This window comes from Typha angustifolia, chromosome 15 (assembly GCF_048772165.1).
Source record: "Typha angustifolia cultivar Huaian chromosome 15, ASM4877216v1, whole genome shotgun sequence".
Classification (NCBI taxonomy): Eukaryota; Viridiplantae; Streptophyta; class Magnoliopsida; order Poales; family Typhaceae; genus Typha; species Typha angustifolia.
Genome location: NC_133253.1, coordinates 6,105,425 through 6,122,829, shown reverse-complemented (window position 1 = coordinate 6,122,829; position 17,405 = coordinate 6,105,425). Strand labels below are relative to the sequence as shown.

Sequence of the window (17,405 nt, the reverse complement as noted above, 5' to 3'; positions counted from 1 at the left end):
TAAAAACAAAACGTTCGGTGGTTTGTGATCAAATTTCCAAAAGCGGCGGAGAAGGGCTTTTTCGTAAAACGACAGTCGCGCGATTGGATTTGTGGGGAGGGATCGGGGAGTTTCAGGTTATTTTTCTGTTAAATTTCACAAATTCCCCGACTTGGTCTCATTCGTGCTGCTTACGCATCTGTGCGCGTGCACTGTTGCTTGTCGGAGGCGGCGTCGATCGCTCACCAAACTAAAATCCCCCATTTCTCCCCTCCTTCTCTCCTCTCGTTCCTCCTTACCTGCGGGATTTCTTTGCGAGGTAGCGTCAAAATTTATCTCTCCTCTGCTTATTTCTTTTCGAGGTTCGATTTGGGCTTGATAAGTTTTTACCCGTAAACTTTACTCTCTCTTTTTTCTCTTGGGTTTAAGGAAGAGGGGATCTTTGAATTGATTGATTTTTTATACGAAGGATAGATTAGTGGGTTAGGCTTTGAGGATTTATTCTACCGTTCTTGAGAAGAAATGAGAAGTGCGCAAGTAAGCCCCTTTTCTTATATTCTGCCAATTGTCCCACTTCTTAATTGTGTTTATCTTAGGTAAATATCAGGTAGAAGAGGTAAATTAGAAAGTAGAGAGCTAGAAGTTGTAGTTATTTGGGGTCAGCAAACAGGTTGGATGGAATTCTTGTTATGTTTATCGTGCAGGATTTCTTTCATAAACCATAGGAATTTGGAGATATTTAGTGCGATTTGGGGTCTAAGAAATGATCTTTGATGTATGTGTAAGAAATGACTGTTTTTGTTTAGCATGTAGTACTGTAGTTTATGTACGATTTGAGATGTAGAAAGGAACGTTGATAAATTTCGGGAATCAGTGAAAGATTCCTCACATCATGCCTCATTTATTATGGATCACTTGATTTATTCTCTGCTGCATCAAGTTCATGTGCATGGAGCGAGTCCAACTCGTGAAAATTTTGAGTTGTTCATAGACATTAAGATCTTATTTTAGCAATATATTTGTAGAATCATACTGGCAATACATTTGTGATTTGTCACTGCACTCACATGGAATAACTTATAGTACCTTTTGATTATTAAACATCTTTCTTTCATGTAGCTCAGGAATATATGTTTCATCTCTTGAAATTAGGGCACTGGTCTCCTATATTAATGATTCATGGAATTCTAGAATGCATTCACTTGATGTTGAATGACCTTGTTCTGATGCCATCATGTCTCGTACAGGTTTCTAGTCTTTATTTAAAGATGTCAGCTTCGACTGAGATTTTGGGAAAGAATGGTGAAAATTCTGAGCAAAATGTAAAGGAGGATGAATATTCAAGGCTGGTTATCCCACGTCAGGCAAGAACTTCTGATGCTAACTCTATAGGGTCATTTGAGCCCACAAGGAGAAAGACCTTCATCTGGTGGATGAAAATCTTATTTGGCTGCTTCCTTCTGATAATATTTGCTTTCATCATTGTGAAATGGGGAATCCCTCTTGCTTTTAAGAAGGTAATCCCAACATTAGTCCATCTCTTTCGCTGCCATTTTTTACTGCAGATATTATGTTTCCAAAATTATTGGCCTTTATTCCTTATTTGATTCTTTTATTTGGAGTATTACCGCTTTAAACTAAACAAATCCACTTAGTTATGGCATTCTAAATTTTATGAATCATCAAGGTAAATCCTGCTCAATAACACACTTACTTGCCCACTTGTTATGTCCACTTCAAATGCTTTGGAACTTGCTTGTACATGACACATAATTCATCACTATTTTTCAAACTCCAACAAGCAAAGTCCTCCTTATCCTGTCAAGGTGTTCTGGCTGAATTGGAGGAATCTGTGGTTGCTTTTCTCAGACTTGGATGGAGTGTGCTGATTTGCTTAATTTGGTGGCAGATTTAGAAGTGGGGAAATAACAGAACTTTCAATAAGAAGGCTCTAATTGTTACTTGCTTCAAGGAAAGCATCCGGCAAATTTGGCTGCCTTGGGAGATTTATTATCCTGCTTGTACAATTTAGAAGTGTCTTATCATTCTTTTACTTAATTATGTAACTTTTAATCATTGGGAAGTACCATTTTTCAATGAAAAAAAAGAGCTTGCTTGTATGATGTCTGGGCAATACGTTTGCTCAGTTCTCACATTACAGCCATACTTAGGTATCATTGCCTTGGACCCAGAAGGAACTAATATGATTCTATTATGTGTTTCCGAAACTCAAACTCAATTAATCATTTGATATCTGTTATAGGTTATTGTGCCAATCATGCAATGGGAAGCAACTGCTTTTGGGCGGCCTGTACTTGCTCTTGTTCTTGTTGCCTCATTGGCTTTCTTTCCCGTTATTTTGTTCCCATCTGGTCCCTCAATGTGGTTGGCAGGAATGATATTTGGATATGGTCTGGGATTCGTGATCATTATGGTTGGGACTACCATAGGCATGATATTGCCTTATTTGTTTGGTTCGTTGTTTCGTGAACGTATACATGTAAGACCTGCAAGTTCCTTAATCCAAGTCATTCCACTATTAGGATTCTACTAACCTTCTATTTCTATTTTCCCAATTCGATAGGCATGGATGAAGAAATGGCCTCAGCAGACTGCAGTTATTAGGTTAGCTGGTGAAGGAAGCTGGTTCCAACAGTTTCGAGTTGTAGCACTGTTTAGAATCTCGCCATTTCCATACACGATCTTTAATTATGCAGTAACAGCTACAAATATGAAATTTGGACCTTATATTTGTGGTTCAATTGCTGGAATGATACCTGAAGCTTTCCTCTACATCTACAGGTCAGTAAATCATCTCTATCTTAAAATATTGTTTCTTTAAACAACATACACGATATTTAGAATAAGAATCCTTCTTGTTAGTTGTGTTTGTACTGTAATTCGCTGGTAGGTAACTGCACATATTAATTACGATTCCTCCTGGCTTAGAAAACTGTGTTAACTCTTGTGTTGTACACCTATTTTCTGTTTACGCGAGTACTTGTTTCAGTACTTTGTTGCACAGTGAATTTTATAGGTATCCCCAAATATGGTTAAGTTGGAAAGTTTCCAGCTCATTCCTTGAAACTCAGCAGACATCATCTACAAAGCATTTATATCTTTGGCATATTCAGATCTTTGTTTAGTTCTATGGCACACTGATTTATATAGATCACAATGATCTATAAACATGCAGAAGTTAGACAAGTCCCCAGCTCATATTCCTTGAAACTTCACCCCAGCAAACATTGTTCACTAGGCATCTATTTGGATATGTAAATTGTTAGTATGTCTTGACAATTTCAGCTTCTCTCTTACATACTCTTCTTTTTCATACCTTGTGATGTTTCTCTATGTTACTCTGCAGCGGACGGTTAATACGAACATTGGCAGATGTACAGTATGGCAATTACACCATGACACCGGTGGAGATAGTTTACAATATTTTATCTCTCATCGTTACCGTTATCATGATAGTCGTATTCACAGTGTATGCAAGGAGAGCTCTAAATGACTACAAGGAGGCAGAAGGTGTTGACAGTGAGAATGTTAACCTGGATGGCATTCCTATGGAACTTGGAGAGCTCCCGCAGGCAACATCGAGACAGCATCCTCTCCCCAATAATGATGTATAAATAACAGGAAAAAAGTACGTCATGTTTGAAAAGAAAGAAAGAAAAAGAAAAAATCGTACAGATAGAGAGAGGAAACTGGTAGTTAGATCTACAAAAGAAGAGAAGTTGATTGGTGGATCTGCCGCCCTTGTAAATAAATTTGTAGATTGTAGGCCATCCATTTCTTGCTAAATCCACCAAAGCTTGACAAGCTTCGGCATAGAGAATCTTGCAGTGTATCTTTTACTCTCTGTTTTTTTAATTTAAATTTCTTTCATGTTTTAATTTTTTTTTTCCTGGGAGTTTGAGATGTTAGTCAACTCATAAGTATGACTGACAACTGAATCTGGAATATCCCAGACTTATTTATTCAGGAACAGCTGCACGGTCCTTGAATGCTATGGGATATTGACCTAATATGATACAGTAGAAGATGCAGTGATATTGAGAAGAATGGATTGCAGTAATAAACATCAAAATTGTAATTAGAAAGTTCCCATTCCTGTGGTTCAAATAATTTTCTTTGGACAAGTAAGCACAGTAGTACACTATTAGAGAGTAATGATCTTCTGCTCAATAACTCAAAACTTATTATTCAGCATCTAATTACGTCTAATAATCCTGTTTTTGCGTTTGCTAGAAAGGGAAGAAACAGAACCGTGAACAAGAAGTGCAATAGCCTTTAGGGCATAGAACAAAGCAATCTCACACTAAATGAGTTAATTTAGCCTGTTTCAATTGACATTGAGATCACTGCCTAGTTACCATTGTGGCTTACAGCTCATTTTTTAAACATAAGGCATAAACTTCTGAGCAATGTTAGGTATAAACCATCTTAACACAGGTAGGCTTACTCATTCCACTAGGATATCTCCAAGTGAATGGAGATGAAGGCTGATATCAGAAACTTGTGTATCATAAAAAATTCTCACCATTACTAATAAGATACAAAACTATGTTCACTGTTTTTAGCAAGAAAAACACAAATCCAATAGAGGATTCCAAAATGCACTAGTAGTTGAATGTGACAACTTACCCTGATGCTGATATTCACCTCCTTTAACAAAATATTCGGGACATTTTGGCAGATAATTAAAGTGTTCTCGATGTCAGCTCATTGAATAAGTGCAGCCAGCATTATCATACATGAGTAATAAAATCCAATACGCAAATGAATGCAAGGTCAGCAATGCACTGAAGGGCCATGGGAAAGTAAGCCTGAGATGTCTCTGATACACATTCCACCTCTTGTTTCAGCTCTTCTCTAGGTTCTTCCTGTAAATTATCCTTTACAGCACATCCTATTTCTTTTTAAGTGCACATCCATAATGCTGTTCACTGCAGAAGCACTCTTATAATTGGATTACTCAAATAGAAGCGCAATGGCCACTTGTGTGAGGTACTGTTACATGTTCCTTCATAATCAATCTTAGGTTTTACTTCTGAAACCATCACCAATAGATCAGTGGCTCCTAAGAGATCAAAATCATGAGGTTAGTCGTATGCTAATCAAGCATCACGATCTCTGAAATTAATTACCTTATGAGTTGCCAGTTTGCCTCCCTAACTCTCTCCCCAATCTGTACACACAATACTGATACATGTCAACAAAAGTTCAGATACATATGATTTCTCTTGCAACTTATGTTCTATGAAAAAGAAAATGTTAGGCTTCCAACATACATGTCACAAAAAGGTCAGATACATATGATCACTGGCTACATGAGAACTGCTACTATTTTCATTATTACACATGCTAAGGGAACATCATGCTGCACAACTTTCACATTATTTCTTAAAACAATCTAACATTTTCCACATGCTTAAGATGTACCTTGTGGCTGTAAGTCGAAGCTTCTCAATGAACAGACCAACCCACCAGAACACGGTACAGTGACGTATGCTAAAATTGCAATTGGCTTCAAGCCTTCGATGACACCAACACTACACCCCTATTCCGGCTAAATGCAGTGGTTTTCAATCAGTGACAGTCACTCTTTGGAGAAATAATGCAGTCATTGAGCTTTCTGTAAAGCTGCTTCAAACTTCAAAGAGTACCCCATCAAAATTGACTTGTGCATCTTCCCTGATATCTTCATATCAAATGAACACCATAAGAGAATAATAGGCATAATCTAAGAAAATTAGCCTCTGAAACTTTACATTCATCATGAAGAGCATATCCGTCAGCAAGCATTAGTGTCTATAATGAAACTTGTATGGCTAAGATCAAAAAGTATCAAAAATGAAATTATCACTTTGAAAGGATGAACTCAGATAATACAAGAATTTTAAAACTTAGTTAGACATACCTAGAAAGCGGAACCGTCAGAAATTACTCTGTTTGTCAGCCAACTGATTTTGCACTTTGCAAGGCATTAGATGCAGGCAATGCTAATCAATCTCTCGGCGGAATTAGTATGCATCTTCACAAGGTTTACACCTTGACAAACCTCTGCGGAATCATATTTGGTAAAACTTGATGACCTTGCCATCAAACATATCGGTCATATTACTAAGGAAGACAAATAATCTACTCTTCACGAATCATCTACTCCAGCCACTGATTCTGAGTTGATGATTCAAAACTCCGTCGTAATTCAGACGTGGAACTCAATGAATGGCCACCTAAATGTCCAACCCCACACCCCACCCAACCCCCAACACACACACCCAATCATATGGAACATATAATCATTTATAACATACTATTAATTACATGCATAAGAAACTTTAGTCTATCAATCTCTTTCTTGCTCCAAAGGTTGCATCTTTAACTGCTCTATGAAAAAGAGAGTTTCTTCACACTGAACAATATGCAGCAGCATAGTAGGAAAAATCATTACCAGATTTAAAAAAGAATCGACAGTAAGCTTGCAAGAATCATCTTCCACGATGGAAGATTTCGAACTACTTATTGGATTTCACTTGAAACATCAAAAGAAAAAAAAAATATTTACACGTTGTAGCATGCACGTCCTTTGCTATAGACGAGTGACTAAAAAATCCACAATCCTCCCAAAAAAAGGACCAAAAATCACATCTTTGTCCTGATTTGCTTAAACAGAACAAAGATTAAAAAAAAAAGAGGATACATCAAAATACCTGTACCGAAACTTTAAAGAATCACTGAAAAAAAAAAATTTCTAACCACCATCGGTCTTCTTCGCAATGTCTCGGTGGACATTGCAGTCCTTGGAGTAGAAATCGTTCTTCTCGAGGAGAGACCTCACGAAGTCGTCATAAGACGAGGGTTTCTTTTTTGTCGCCTTGGGATCATCAAACGCGACCCGAATTGGGGAATCCGGAGGCAACTGAGGAGGTTTGAAACAGATCAAAAAGGAGCAACCTTTACCAGTTTCGAGAGAGTAAGGAAACGGAGGAGGCTGCGGCCTTCTCTTCTTCCTAAGCTTAATCTTAGAGAGTTTGCTTCGAATTGCCCTTTCGATCGAGGTCTTACGGAAACCACCACCATTTCCATCTCTATTTGGGTCTCCTGGTTCGCCATTTGCTGGGGATTCCACTTCTGGCATATAACGAGGAGAAAGAGGAGGAGGAGGAAAACGAGATGATAAGGATTAGAGAGGAAAGAAGAAGTAACGGCGGGATTCGATGAGGAAAGTTTGTGCCGGCCTTGCCGGAGGGGTTGGGTGATGGAAAAGATGGGAAAGAGACTCCGATTATATTATTATTATTATTATTATCTAATTAATGTTAATGTGGAAATTAAATTTTTCTTTAAAAAAAAAGAAAAATATATTTAATATTTCACGCCTGCGGAGTTTCTCAAATCTCGAGATAATTCTATTGCAAAATAAATTAAACAAATAAAAATCTAAAATGCGTTTAAAGAAATACTTTAATTATAAAACAAGTTAACCCGGTTAAGAGACTTTTAACCTAAATTTTTTACTTAGGTTAACCACGCAGACCAAATTAATTGTCCAACCGTCTCGATGTCGCAATGGTGGTGGGGAACGAGACACGTGTCTTTCATGCAGTGGTTTAAGTAAGGAGTGCCGTGAATGCGCACTGTTGTCTGACGTGGCACAGCTATGTGCACATCCGATGTCTCCTAATAACTCATCCAATTGTACGTATATATGTATTTTTTTTCATGCGATATGATTGATTTATCTCGAATTTACATGAGGATTTTGTGAATTAAATTTATCTTTTTTAAATAGATATATATATATATATATATATATAATATTGATTTTTAATGTGCCAAATGTAACAAATAACATTGCAATAGCTTGGAATCCACGTACGTACGCCTTTAAAAATTATGAGCTTATTTTGTGGAACAAAGATGGCAAATCGAAGGTACTAAGAGAATTAGAGTGGAATAAGAGAGCCAAAGTTTATGATGCCAAAAGAATCCTCCTATTCTCATGCTTATGCTGGGAATGAGATCTTGGAAAGAGGATGTGACAATATTTCCCCATACCTGTCTCGAATTTTTTAAAGGAATCGAATTCTTCTTTGGCTTCAATTTAGAACATTTTGGATGCCAATCGAAGTGCTGCTTGGCCCTTGAATTAGGTAGGGCTCACCTAATTCATTTGTATCAATTGAGCACTATCCCATTCGCAAGGCTCACCTAATTTATTAATAAATATTTGTTTTTTTTTAATAAAAAATATCTATGCATTAAAGTTATTTATTCTAATTAAAAGAAAAGAAAGTGAAGGGAAAGATCGAATTCGTCAACACTGTTTTACTCCTACCAAGTCGATGTACATTCTTAATCAATATTGGAGCAACTTCTTCATACATGATACAAATTTGACAATTAACTCTATATAATCTCTTATAATATAGATAATGGAGTGCTTTGACCCTGCCAAAAACTATTAATCACTAATATTCACCTACCCTTTGATCAAGACAACCCTTCGACCACATCAAACCAACCGCGTTTAAGTAGACATATAAATAGGCATGCGAAGTTCCTAATCCCTCCCAGATGCCTGCAATCCTGAGCAAGAGTATTCATTAGCTTGTGAAGATGAAGAAAAGAGTGCATAAATTCTTGTGGATGATCCCCTGCTGCGGCGAGAAGAGACTGCGAGCGGAATCTATAAAGAACATCGAGAAAATACTACGGAGAAGACTGACGACGATCCTGGAAGAAGACCCCGAAATGCTAGACGAAGAAGATGCAACACAGAGTAATCTTGAGACGGAGACCGAGAAGAAAGGTAGAGCACGACCGAGACCGATACGGCGGCAAGGGTTCCCCAACTTGGGAGACGCCTACGTGCGGTTCATGGTCGGGTACACGTCCCACCGTAGTCTAGTCGGTCTTGGAGGGATTTAAATTCTTTTTTTCCTTGTTAGATATCAAAATTGTTGATTATGATATTGTGAATATTGCACCACGCATACACAGATTGATGTTGTTGTGATTCCTCTATTTGTTCTTTTGTTTCACTAAATCTTTGGGCCAAGAGAAACATGTAGATAAAATGCTTTATTCGTCAAGAATTTACAAATGTAGTAGTTATAGATGATGAGGAAGAGAGGTACCTCTGTGGACACAGAGTCCTCTTCCTACAACCAATTGAATTATGAGAGAGAACTGGCAACCCCCATTGAGAGGAGAAAATGATTGAAGGATACACTGCATCCAGTAGCACTGCCCTCGTGATCTCCTCGTATAGCTGAATGACCCTCCTAGGTATCACTATGGACCTCATCCACTTCAGTCTCTTGGAAGATGTCAGCCGGAAAATTATCAGTTTGCCGCGCACCCTCCGCAGCCACCGGAGCCGGCCGACCTTCTCGGCTCCCTTCTTCTCCAACCTCCGATACTGGCCCGACGGGCAACGTTGGATCATGCCTGTTAGAATATAAAATATTAAAATTACGCATATATATATATATAATTGATAGAGAAGAAGGTGAGTGAATAATGCCTCGAAGTCCCATCTTAAGAAGTTGTGAGTGATAGGAGTGAGACTGCTCAAGAGAAGCATTTTATAGATCTAAAAAGGAGAAGTAAGTTGGCATTTTTGTGATGGAGAGCACATGGAAGAATTGATTAGTAGTACTACGAGGAGGAAGAGATGAAGGGAAAGAGACGAAGGTTGCCTACGCCTCTGATTCCCTCAAGGCCTCCACCACATGGCTCAGACGTACCAACTTTTTAGTCACTCAGAGATAGTATTTGTTTTCCACCATACAGATGGAAGTAGATAGCAACTAAATCTACAAGTTTATGAAGGATTCATCAATGATTAGGCATGTGCAATCATTGTAGATCATGTTATATATCATGTCAAATCATTTGCTTGATGATTATTTATAGCCTAAACATAGATTGACAGCTAGGCTTCAGAATCTGATATGTTTGAATAAGGTCCATTTTGCATCATGAGAGAAAAAGAAGAATAGAAAAGAGAGCAGCTGATACGAAAGTCTTAGCAAAGGTCTAGAGATCTTGTAAGAGTGTCAGAAGGGTCTCATTCTCTTTGCTCATGCCAGCTATCCCTAATTTAAAGCTTAGCAAACTATGTAATGGCGTATTTGCAACATGCAATAGACTATTTGCAACTTGAAAACAACGAGACAATTTAAAACAAGTGATTGTGGAAATCCTAATATGCTCTATATCATTCACATCTTGACTGATTGATCTAGTGTGATCGTTTTAAGGCATATCAAATCTGGTATATTGTATATCTACTTAGTTGGACAGGCATGACCTTCTCTTACCACCCAGTAGGATGAAAATTTTTTACTCAGCAAACCTGATTACAACCATCCATATGCAACCAAATTGAGTACATTGATTCAGGTAGTCTTAGACATCCTGGTAACAAGTGCATATACAATAGAGGAAATGCTGCTTGATGTTATCACTGCTACCATCAATTGAACAGAGAAAGTAAGCATTCTTCCTCGAGTTACATATTGTTTCTATTCAAGCTATGAAACATCCCACTGTAAGTCTGGAACAAGTAGCATAGAGTGTGGTTACAGATACTCTATCTAGTGTTCAAATGGATAAACCAAGCACCAACACTGCCATAGCTGTTTTGATTAGGTGACTGCTTGACATCATTGTTCTCTTTAGCTACTCCAACCGCAGAAAACTACCCCATTAAGCATGAACCATGTGACTGCCAACCTGCAAAGAAGAGATCAACTATGCAATGTTAGATAACGTATACTGGTCAATTAGCCACCAAGTGACACGTGTTTGAACTCAAGTTAAATCCCTTTGAAATTGAGAAGTCAAGAACTTCAAGTGCTTTACCACTTAATAGGTCATGCTACTGGTTTCCCAAAATATGGACATGCCATGTCTAGACTACGGTACATTAACAGTTCTTCAGTAAAACGGGAAAAGTTTACCAATGCGAGAGTTTAACAACCAACTATATGATGAGAGATTACATGATCAATAGAGGAATTATTCATCAACTCTGTTGTATAAGAAGAAAGTGTTTCCTTTCTGAAATTGAAGTTGGTGGTCAATATAAAATGAGATTGAGGGAAATGCTTCAGTGCCTCCCAAAATTCCTCCCAAGATTCCTGAATAAATCTTCAGGCAACAGAAGATGTAACTTTTGGTCAAAGACATATCTAATCTAGTAACCTATCCCATCACAGGATGGAGGGAGATATTAACATATGACATGAATGTCAAAGTTCAACATCTTTATGACTCACCACTTTGTATGAGTTAGATTTTTAAACCAATTCATCATTTCGGCACGCTCGTCTTAGAAATACATTCTTCTCGTTAGGTAAAAGGCTAACATTTTCAACCCCTCATTCAGCGAAACGTATGTACTAGGAGATCCATTTAAACAAGTTGTACTTTCTAGCTTCTTTTCCAAATACCAGACCTTGATCAGATAAATAATCATAAAGGAAGTAAAGAGAAGGTTCACCAAACAAAACCAGATAAAACTGGTGGAAACACAAATGCAACCTTTGCATTTGTTCACCTAGCTAACAAGCTTATGCCTACCACGTAGATTGGATATTATTCCAAATAAATCAAAAGCAAGGATATGATAATCAGGTAACTGGTCAACGTATGCACAAGTGCAAACCTTTGCTAGTTCATATGTTCCCTCAATCCTCATGTACTGGAACTATTGGAGAATTTAAGTTTACTTCACTAGTTTTCTTTTCAATCTATATGCATATATTCTAGCGTAGCAGATTTGCTTTCTGTTTTCCTCTCTTTTATGTTCAGTCTTGCAGGTCTGTTCTAACCAAGTGGTTTCCTAGTGATAGAATGAGATCAAGACTTCCAATCATAATCATCTCTAACAAGCCCTTTCCCAAAAGTGCAATTAGGTAAGCAAGGATAGATCCATTGATTGAGATTTGCTACTGCCCATTGACCTAAACAAGAGAACCTTTATCATGAAATCTTTAATGCTAGTCAGTAGGTAGAGTTACCAACTTTTGTGGTTGTACTCTTGCATCATGGACCTAAGGAGAAACCTCACAAAATTTTATATAAATAAGGAGAGAACCTATAAAACAGGTGGTACATGGTAATATTTTATATAGGTAGTTTTCTTCATCTCTAAGACAAATAAACTAGAGAGCCAAACAGAACAAAGAAGCCAAAGCATCTCACTAGTGTTATAATGGCTAGATTTCGTTCAAAAGATACAATAAAAATATTAGTACCACAATCATCCCTATGTATCAATGTCTGTCAAACAGATATGAACTATAAACAAAAAATGAGAAATAGTAAAGATCCACAAAGAAAAGCTTATCGTACCTTATACAGGATACAGCCTTAAAGATTATCTAAGGCAAGGTCACGCCAAACATCCCCTTCCACTGGTTGGCTTTCCTGATCTAGTTTATCACAAGAAAAAAGAACCAGTAAATAAATTCAGTTTCATAAGTTCGAATCCGGAGGTGTTCTATGAGAAGGTAAATTATGAAATTTTCAAAGCGAGAAAGTAAAATGACAATAAAGATGCATAACTACACAGCAGCATCTTTTTTTTTAGGGCTTTAATCTTAATACTCTAGCCAAGATCATCTTCAATAAACTTTAACATTTAACTTTGCATGGTAAATATGGAACATTATAAGCATTTAAGCAGTGTGACCAACAACTCAACACGCGGATTCACCCTAGATCTTTTTCAAATAACAAGGAGAACAAAATTGATCTAAAATCAGAATCGCTCAACTAAAAATAATAACAAGAAATTGAAGGCTGGTCATTTGTAGCAAATAAGAAATAACACAAATTTAATAGGAAGAAGGGCTTAAGAATCACATACTAGCTTCATCGGTGTCCTCGGTTCTCACGGCCATCTCGGATGGTAGAGGGATCTCGTCGCAGGGAAGCGTGTCTCGCATCCACTCCTCGTCGACGATGTCGATGAGGATGCCCATGCTTAGTTGCTCCGCCATGGTATTTCTTCGATCGAGCTTCTTCGAATCAATACTCTCTCAGAGCTCTAAATCGGCAAAGGAGCAACATATAATAGCGGGTCAAACTCTAGGTTCCAAATCCGAATCCGAATTCGGACCCGGATCCGCATATTAAACAGTAGTGGTTATTTGGCAAATACTTCAGCACCGTTATAAAATTTATAATCTTAATCTAACGGTTATAATAGTTAGTTTTTACATCGGGTACTATTACTTGGTAAAAAATAGTATATTAGTAAAAAGATTTGATTTCGATGTGCCTAACTTTCAGATTACATTATTTTTTTTTTCCTTTAAGATTTCTTACTCTTAAATATAATATGATTGATATGATTTTACCTTAATTATAGAATATATTATTTAATATTAAATTATTTAAATTTAATTTTTTAAAGATAGATTTTAATTTAAATAGGATTCTCTATCTCTATTTATTTTTAAATTTAATTTAAATTAATCTTAAACTAACTAAAGAGATATATATAAATAATAGAAGATAATCAAATAGATAAAATTTAATTAAAATTTCATAAGTTAATTATAAAAAGATATTAATACCCATGTATACAGTTAAGAATATATATATTTTTTACTTAATAAATTAATTAAAATAATATAATTATTATTAAAAAATAATATGTAAGATAATATATTTAAAAAATAATAATTATCTATTGAATCCGTAATATCTTTTATTTATTTTTACTACTATTACCCTTAAAAATTGTAGTTTTTAGATGTTTATCAAACTAATTAATAAATAATTATTTGTACGGTACGGAAAAAGTGCTCTGTTTGTTTTAAATTGATCGCTGGAGTCGGTAATCCTCCGTCAATTCCGGCGTCAAAGCTTGATTAGCGTCGTCTCGCCGCGTCATCGAGAAAGTGTGCTGACATGGAAAATGTGCTGACGTGGAGAGGCGGCATCGAAGGCGGAGAGCAGGCGAGCGCCAATTTTGTGCGAGCCCGCCTCGCGCGGGAACGTGGTGGGAGGCATCCAAGCACGCGATTCTCGTGTATCACATGGTGTCAAACACCGGAGACCATGATCGACCAATGAAAGCTATGCAACGTAAGCGAGCGTCTACATGCATCCACCTCATTCATCCGTCTTGTTCCGCAGCAGATCCGTCCACGTGGGATAACACCAATAAGAGGCGGACTTGGACTGGGTTTCCGTGCAAGTCTCGTCTTGCCGACCCCCTTCACGTTCCGAATAAGAGAGCGGAATCACGCGGACAGGGAGAGGGATAAGAGGGAGGGGAGGAAGAGGGAGATAGCGAGGTTTAGTATTCGCCTCGCCCGCTCTTCTCAACCCACCGAAGCCATGGTTTCTCCGTCTTGCTCGCTGGAGTTGAAGGGAATCAACTCCGCTCTTCCGCTCATACATGGGAATAATTCGTCTCGACCTTATTCTACTTCGAGATTACCTACTCATCGGAGAAGGCGACCGGAAGCCGTCCTTACGGCGAAACATCCGCTACCAAGCAAGACGGCGGCGTCCCAATCCCTCTTCTTGGAACCTTTTCGCCAAGCCGTGAGATCAGGGGAAGGGGAGAAGAAGAAGAAGAGGAGATCTCCCATCAACAATGAGACGCTCGACGAGTGGATGGAAGAGTTAACCGGAGAGGTATTGCCCGACTCCGATCACAATTTTCTATCTATTAATTCCTTATCTCAACTCTCGATTTCTTTTCTTTTAATTGTTTGCTATATTTTACAACGTCTTAGTACGTTCATAGATCATAAAAACTGAATCTAGACATAGATGTTGCCAAACTTTTGAATTACTTCTTTTTGTTGTCTTCGTCTCAATCTTAATTAGCTAATGCCGCTTATTAAATGCCTGCAGATAGTGAGGAACATAGGGGAGGCTCCTTTTTTGATGCAAATCTTCTCCGGCGACCGGAAAGGCGTGAGGTTAGAGAAAGAGGCGGCGATACCGGATAACTGGCCGTACATAAAGAAGAGATGGGACCAAGAAAGCCGCACGCCGGACGGGATCATACTGATCGAGGAGATGAAGGAGGACGAGGTCGAGGAGGAGAGGATTAGTATACCGAGTAGCTCGGGACCTGGTCAAGGATCAAAGACGTGGGGCCTGGTGGTCCAAGGGAGAGGAATGGAGTGCGCGGCATGCTACATACTGAACACGTGCAGGGTCAAGTCTTCTATGGGATTCTGCACGCACTTCTGCTTGGTGAGGGCCAAATGCTTCAGAGAATCCCTGCAGGCCCAGGTGAAGAATGCTTGGCTGCAGGAGGGGAGGTAGCATTGCCGGCTGTGCCGGTGGGGGATTTCCCTAATTCTTCTTCTTCTTCACATCTCTTTTTGCTTCGATTTGTACAGCTATATTCTTACAATCATTTTAATTGAGATTTGAAACTATAATTGATTCAAGATTGATGGGATATGGGTATCTTTGTTTCTTTATATATATATCTATACTTATCCCCTCAAAATATACCCGTCGGATTAATTTTCAAGTTAAATTTTAATAATTTAACAATATCATCCTTTTGTATCTAAATTGTTTGAATTTTAAAGGTTAGTTAACTTCAAATGATATACATGTAAAATCTATGTACTTTGAAGAGTATTGTGTAGAAAAACTCTTCTCTATATCATAGAGGTGTTATTCTATAATGAAGCTATGAACAAAATTATAAAATACAATGAACTCTTGGATTCCATTGCCCTAAAAGTATTCTTATACACCCCTTAATTACTAGAATTAACTTTGACAAATAATTTCAAGAAAAAGGAGGTTATAAAATTGTAACCCGTAGATTCGAGGAAACAACTTTACTCATTGTTATTTGATTGTACATCATGAATATAAATGTAATAATTATTTTAAACAAAATTATATAAAAATTTATATTTGGTTACTAAGTTGTGAACATATATAACTAATAATAAACTATTTTACGATATAATATTATCATGCCCTTGTAATAGATCGTGTGAAGCTAAATGAAATAAGATAAATATAGTTATAATTTGCTATGCAAATGTGATTAGTTTTGCAAGTAGCTTTTAATAATAGATCACAAATACTTAAGTTATAGATGAGTATATTTTGGTTACTTTTCACTAATAAAAATCCAGATAAAATTTTTACATGTTGACGAAAGAAAAAGAAAATAAAAAATAAAAAATGGTTAAATATAAGAGAGGGTTTCCTCGCCATTTCATACTAATAGAATTTTGTACCTAGACTTATCTTATATAATATTTGATCAAAATATGTCAGAAAGGAGATCTCTTTTCCACCCGAGAGATTTATGACAATGAAAAATATGTTAGAAATGAGCTCTCCTTTCCATTCAAGAGATCTATGACAATAAAAACTAAAATTGATATCAATTAAGAAAGATATGCAATTAACAACACCAAGCACTAAAGAAAGCTGGAACACCGAATTTATATGAAAAATCTTCTCAAAGGGAAAATTCACGGAGCATAATATTGAATCCACTATCAAGAGAAATGGTACAAAGAAGATCACCACAACAAGTCTCTCAAGGTCAAATGTTATTCACAAGAAACCAATAAACATAGCTTCAAATTAACAAGTTTAGAGAACATCTCCAATAGAGAAACTCAAACATTTTTTAAGGAAGAGCACCTTTATAGATGTGAAGAAGAAAATCCTTGTGCTTTAATCCCAACCAAGAAATTGTCTAGTTGTAAACCCTTATATGTAGAGAAAAAAATCTTGTCTTCTTTTTTTATTAAGTGGCATAAGCAAAAGTACCTCTTCATTACTTAACCAATTATTAGTCAAGTAAGTTATCTAATGAGACTAACCCAAACCAACTTAGTTAAATAAACCCAATAAAATATACATAAATAAATATTTATCTGTAAAAAATATAAAAAAATATATAATTTATAAATAAGTATATCTTATACGCAAATCAAACACCAAGCTATTTTCAGTTTGCAACAAAGACACAGTAAAAAGTCGGGGCAAGGCAGTGGCAGTGGGTCATAAAAAAACGTATACTCTCAATATTTAATGAAAGAAAGAGGGAAAGATATAAACCTTTTACATGAACTTCTAATTTAATACTATAGATATTGCATATAAAACCAAACTACCCCTCAGCTTGTTATTTTCTCTTTCATTGAGAGTAAATAAATCATGACTAATATATACTGAGATTGGTAGTATTTTACTGCTATCAAGTGTTGCATATATATTATAAATATGGTGGTTTTCTATAGGGGATAGAATGAAGATAATAATTCTTTAAATTCTATTTCTCATATTTCCCATTTTAAGTAGAGCTGTTTAATTTTTTTTTTTTGTGTGTCTTTATAAATATGCTAAATAAATGGTAAATATTAATAGAGATAAATATATAATATATA

At 36.7% G+C, this 17,405-nt stretch overlaps 3 protein-coding genes and 1 long non-coding RNA gene across 4 annotated transcripts; 2 read left to right on the top strand and 2 right to left on the bottom strand.

Moving 5' to 3' along the window:
* Window positions 1–347: 347 nt before the first annotated feature.
* On the top strand, window positions 348–3,878 carry LOC140779810 (uncharacterized). Its single transcript, XM_073125090.1, has 5 exons — window positions 348–516; window positions 1,227–1,496; window positions 2,243–2,479; window positions 2,564–2,781; window positions 3,347–3,878. Exons 1-5 carry the CDS (start codon window positions 502–504, stop codon window positions 3,612–3,614), a joined length of 1,008 nt encoding a protein of 335 aa, XP_072981191.1. The 5' UTR covers window positions 348–501; the 3' UTR covers window positions 3,615–3,878.
* Window positions 3,879–4,525: 647 nt separating this feature from the next.
* Window positions 4,526–6,209, bottom strand: LOC140779254 (uncharacterized). Its single transcript, XR_012107304.1, has 3 exons — window positions 5,428–6,209; window positions 5,133–5,173; window positions 4,526–5,065 (listed from the first exon to the last, which is right to left on the bottom strand). It is a non-coding gene; the product is annotated as an uncharacterized lncRNA (long non-coding RNA).
* A 4,098-nt stretch (window positions 6,210–10,307) lies between these two features.
* On the bottom strand, window positions 10,308–13,039 carry LOC140778673 (anaphase-promoting complex subunit 13). The gene is made up of 3 exons (XM_073123497.1): window positions 12,872–13,039; window positions 12,355–12,434; window positions 10,308–10,731 (listed from the first exon to the last, which is right to left on the bottom strand). The coding sequence occupies exons 1-2, from the start codon at window positions 13,002–13,004 to the stop codon at window positions 12,373–12,375; spliced, it is 195 nt and encodes a 64-aa protein (XP_072979598.1). The 5' UTR covers window positions 13,005–13,039; the 3' UTR covers window positions 10,308–10,731; window positions 12,355–12,372.
* Window positions 13,040–13,920: 881 nt separating this feature from the next.
* On the top strand, window positions 13,921–15,436 carry LOC140779115 (uncharacterized). Its single transcript, XM_073124088.1, has 3 exons — window positions 13,921–13,968; window positions 14,149–14,655; window positions 14,878–15,436. Exons 1-3 carry the CDS (start codon window positions 13,921–13,923, stop codon window positions 15,295–15,297), a joined length of 975 nt encoding a protein of 324 aa, XP_072980189.1. The 3' UTR covers window positions 15,298–15,436.
* Window positions 15,437–17,405: the final 1,969 nt, after the last annotated feature.

Excerpts from the sequence above, each read along its gene's own strand:
- LOC140779810 (XM_073125090.1), top strand. Across the intron at positions 1,497-2,242 it reads TCCCTCTTGCTTTTAAGAAG|GTTATTGTGCCAATCATGCA; the intron begins GTAATCCCAACA and ends TATCTGTTATAG. Across the intron at positions 2,782-3,346 it reads GCTTTCCTCTACATCTACAG|CGGACGGTTAATACGAACAT; the intron begins GTCAGTAAATCA and ends GTTACTCTGCAG.
- LOC140778673 (XM_073123497.1), bottom strand. The coding sequence starts at position 13,004 with ATGGCGGAGCAACTAAGCATGGGCATCCTCATCGACATCGTCGACGAG. Across the intron at positions 12,435-12,871 it reads CGAGGACACCGATGAAGCTA|ATCAGGAAAGCCAACCAGTG; the intron begins GTATGTGATTCT and ends GTGATAAACTAG.
- LOC140779115 (XM_073124088.1), top strand. The coding sequence starts at position 13,921 with ATGGAAAATGTGCTGACGTGGAGAGGCGGCATCGAAGGCGGAGAGCAG. Across the intron at positions 13,969-14,148 it reads GCATCGAAGGCGGAGAGCAG|CAGATCCGTCCACGTGGGAT; the intron begins GCGAGCGCCAAT and ends CTTGTTCCGCAG. Across the intron at positions 14,656-14,877 it reads TGGAAGAGTTAACCGGAGAG|ATAGTGAGGAACATAGGGGA; the intron begins GTATTGCCCGAC and ends AAATGCCTGCAG.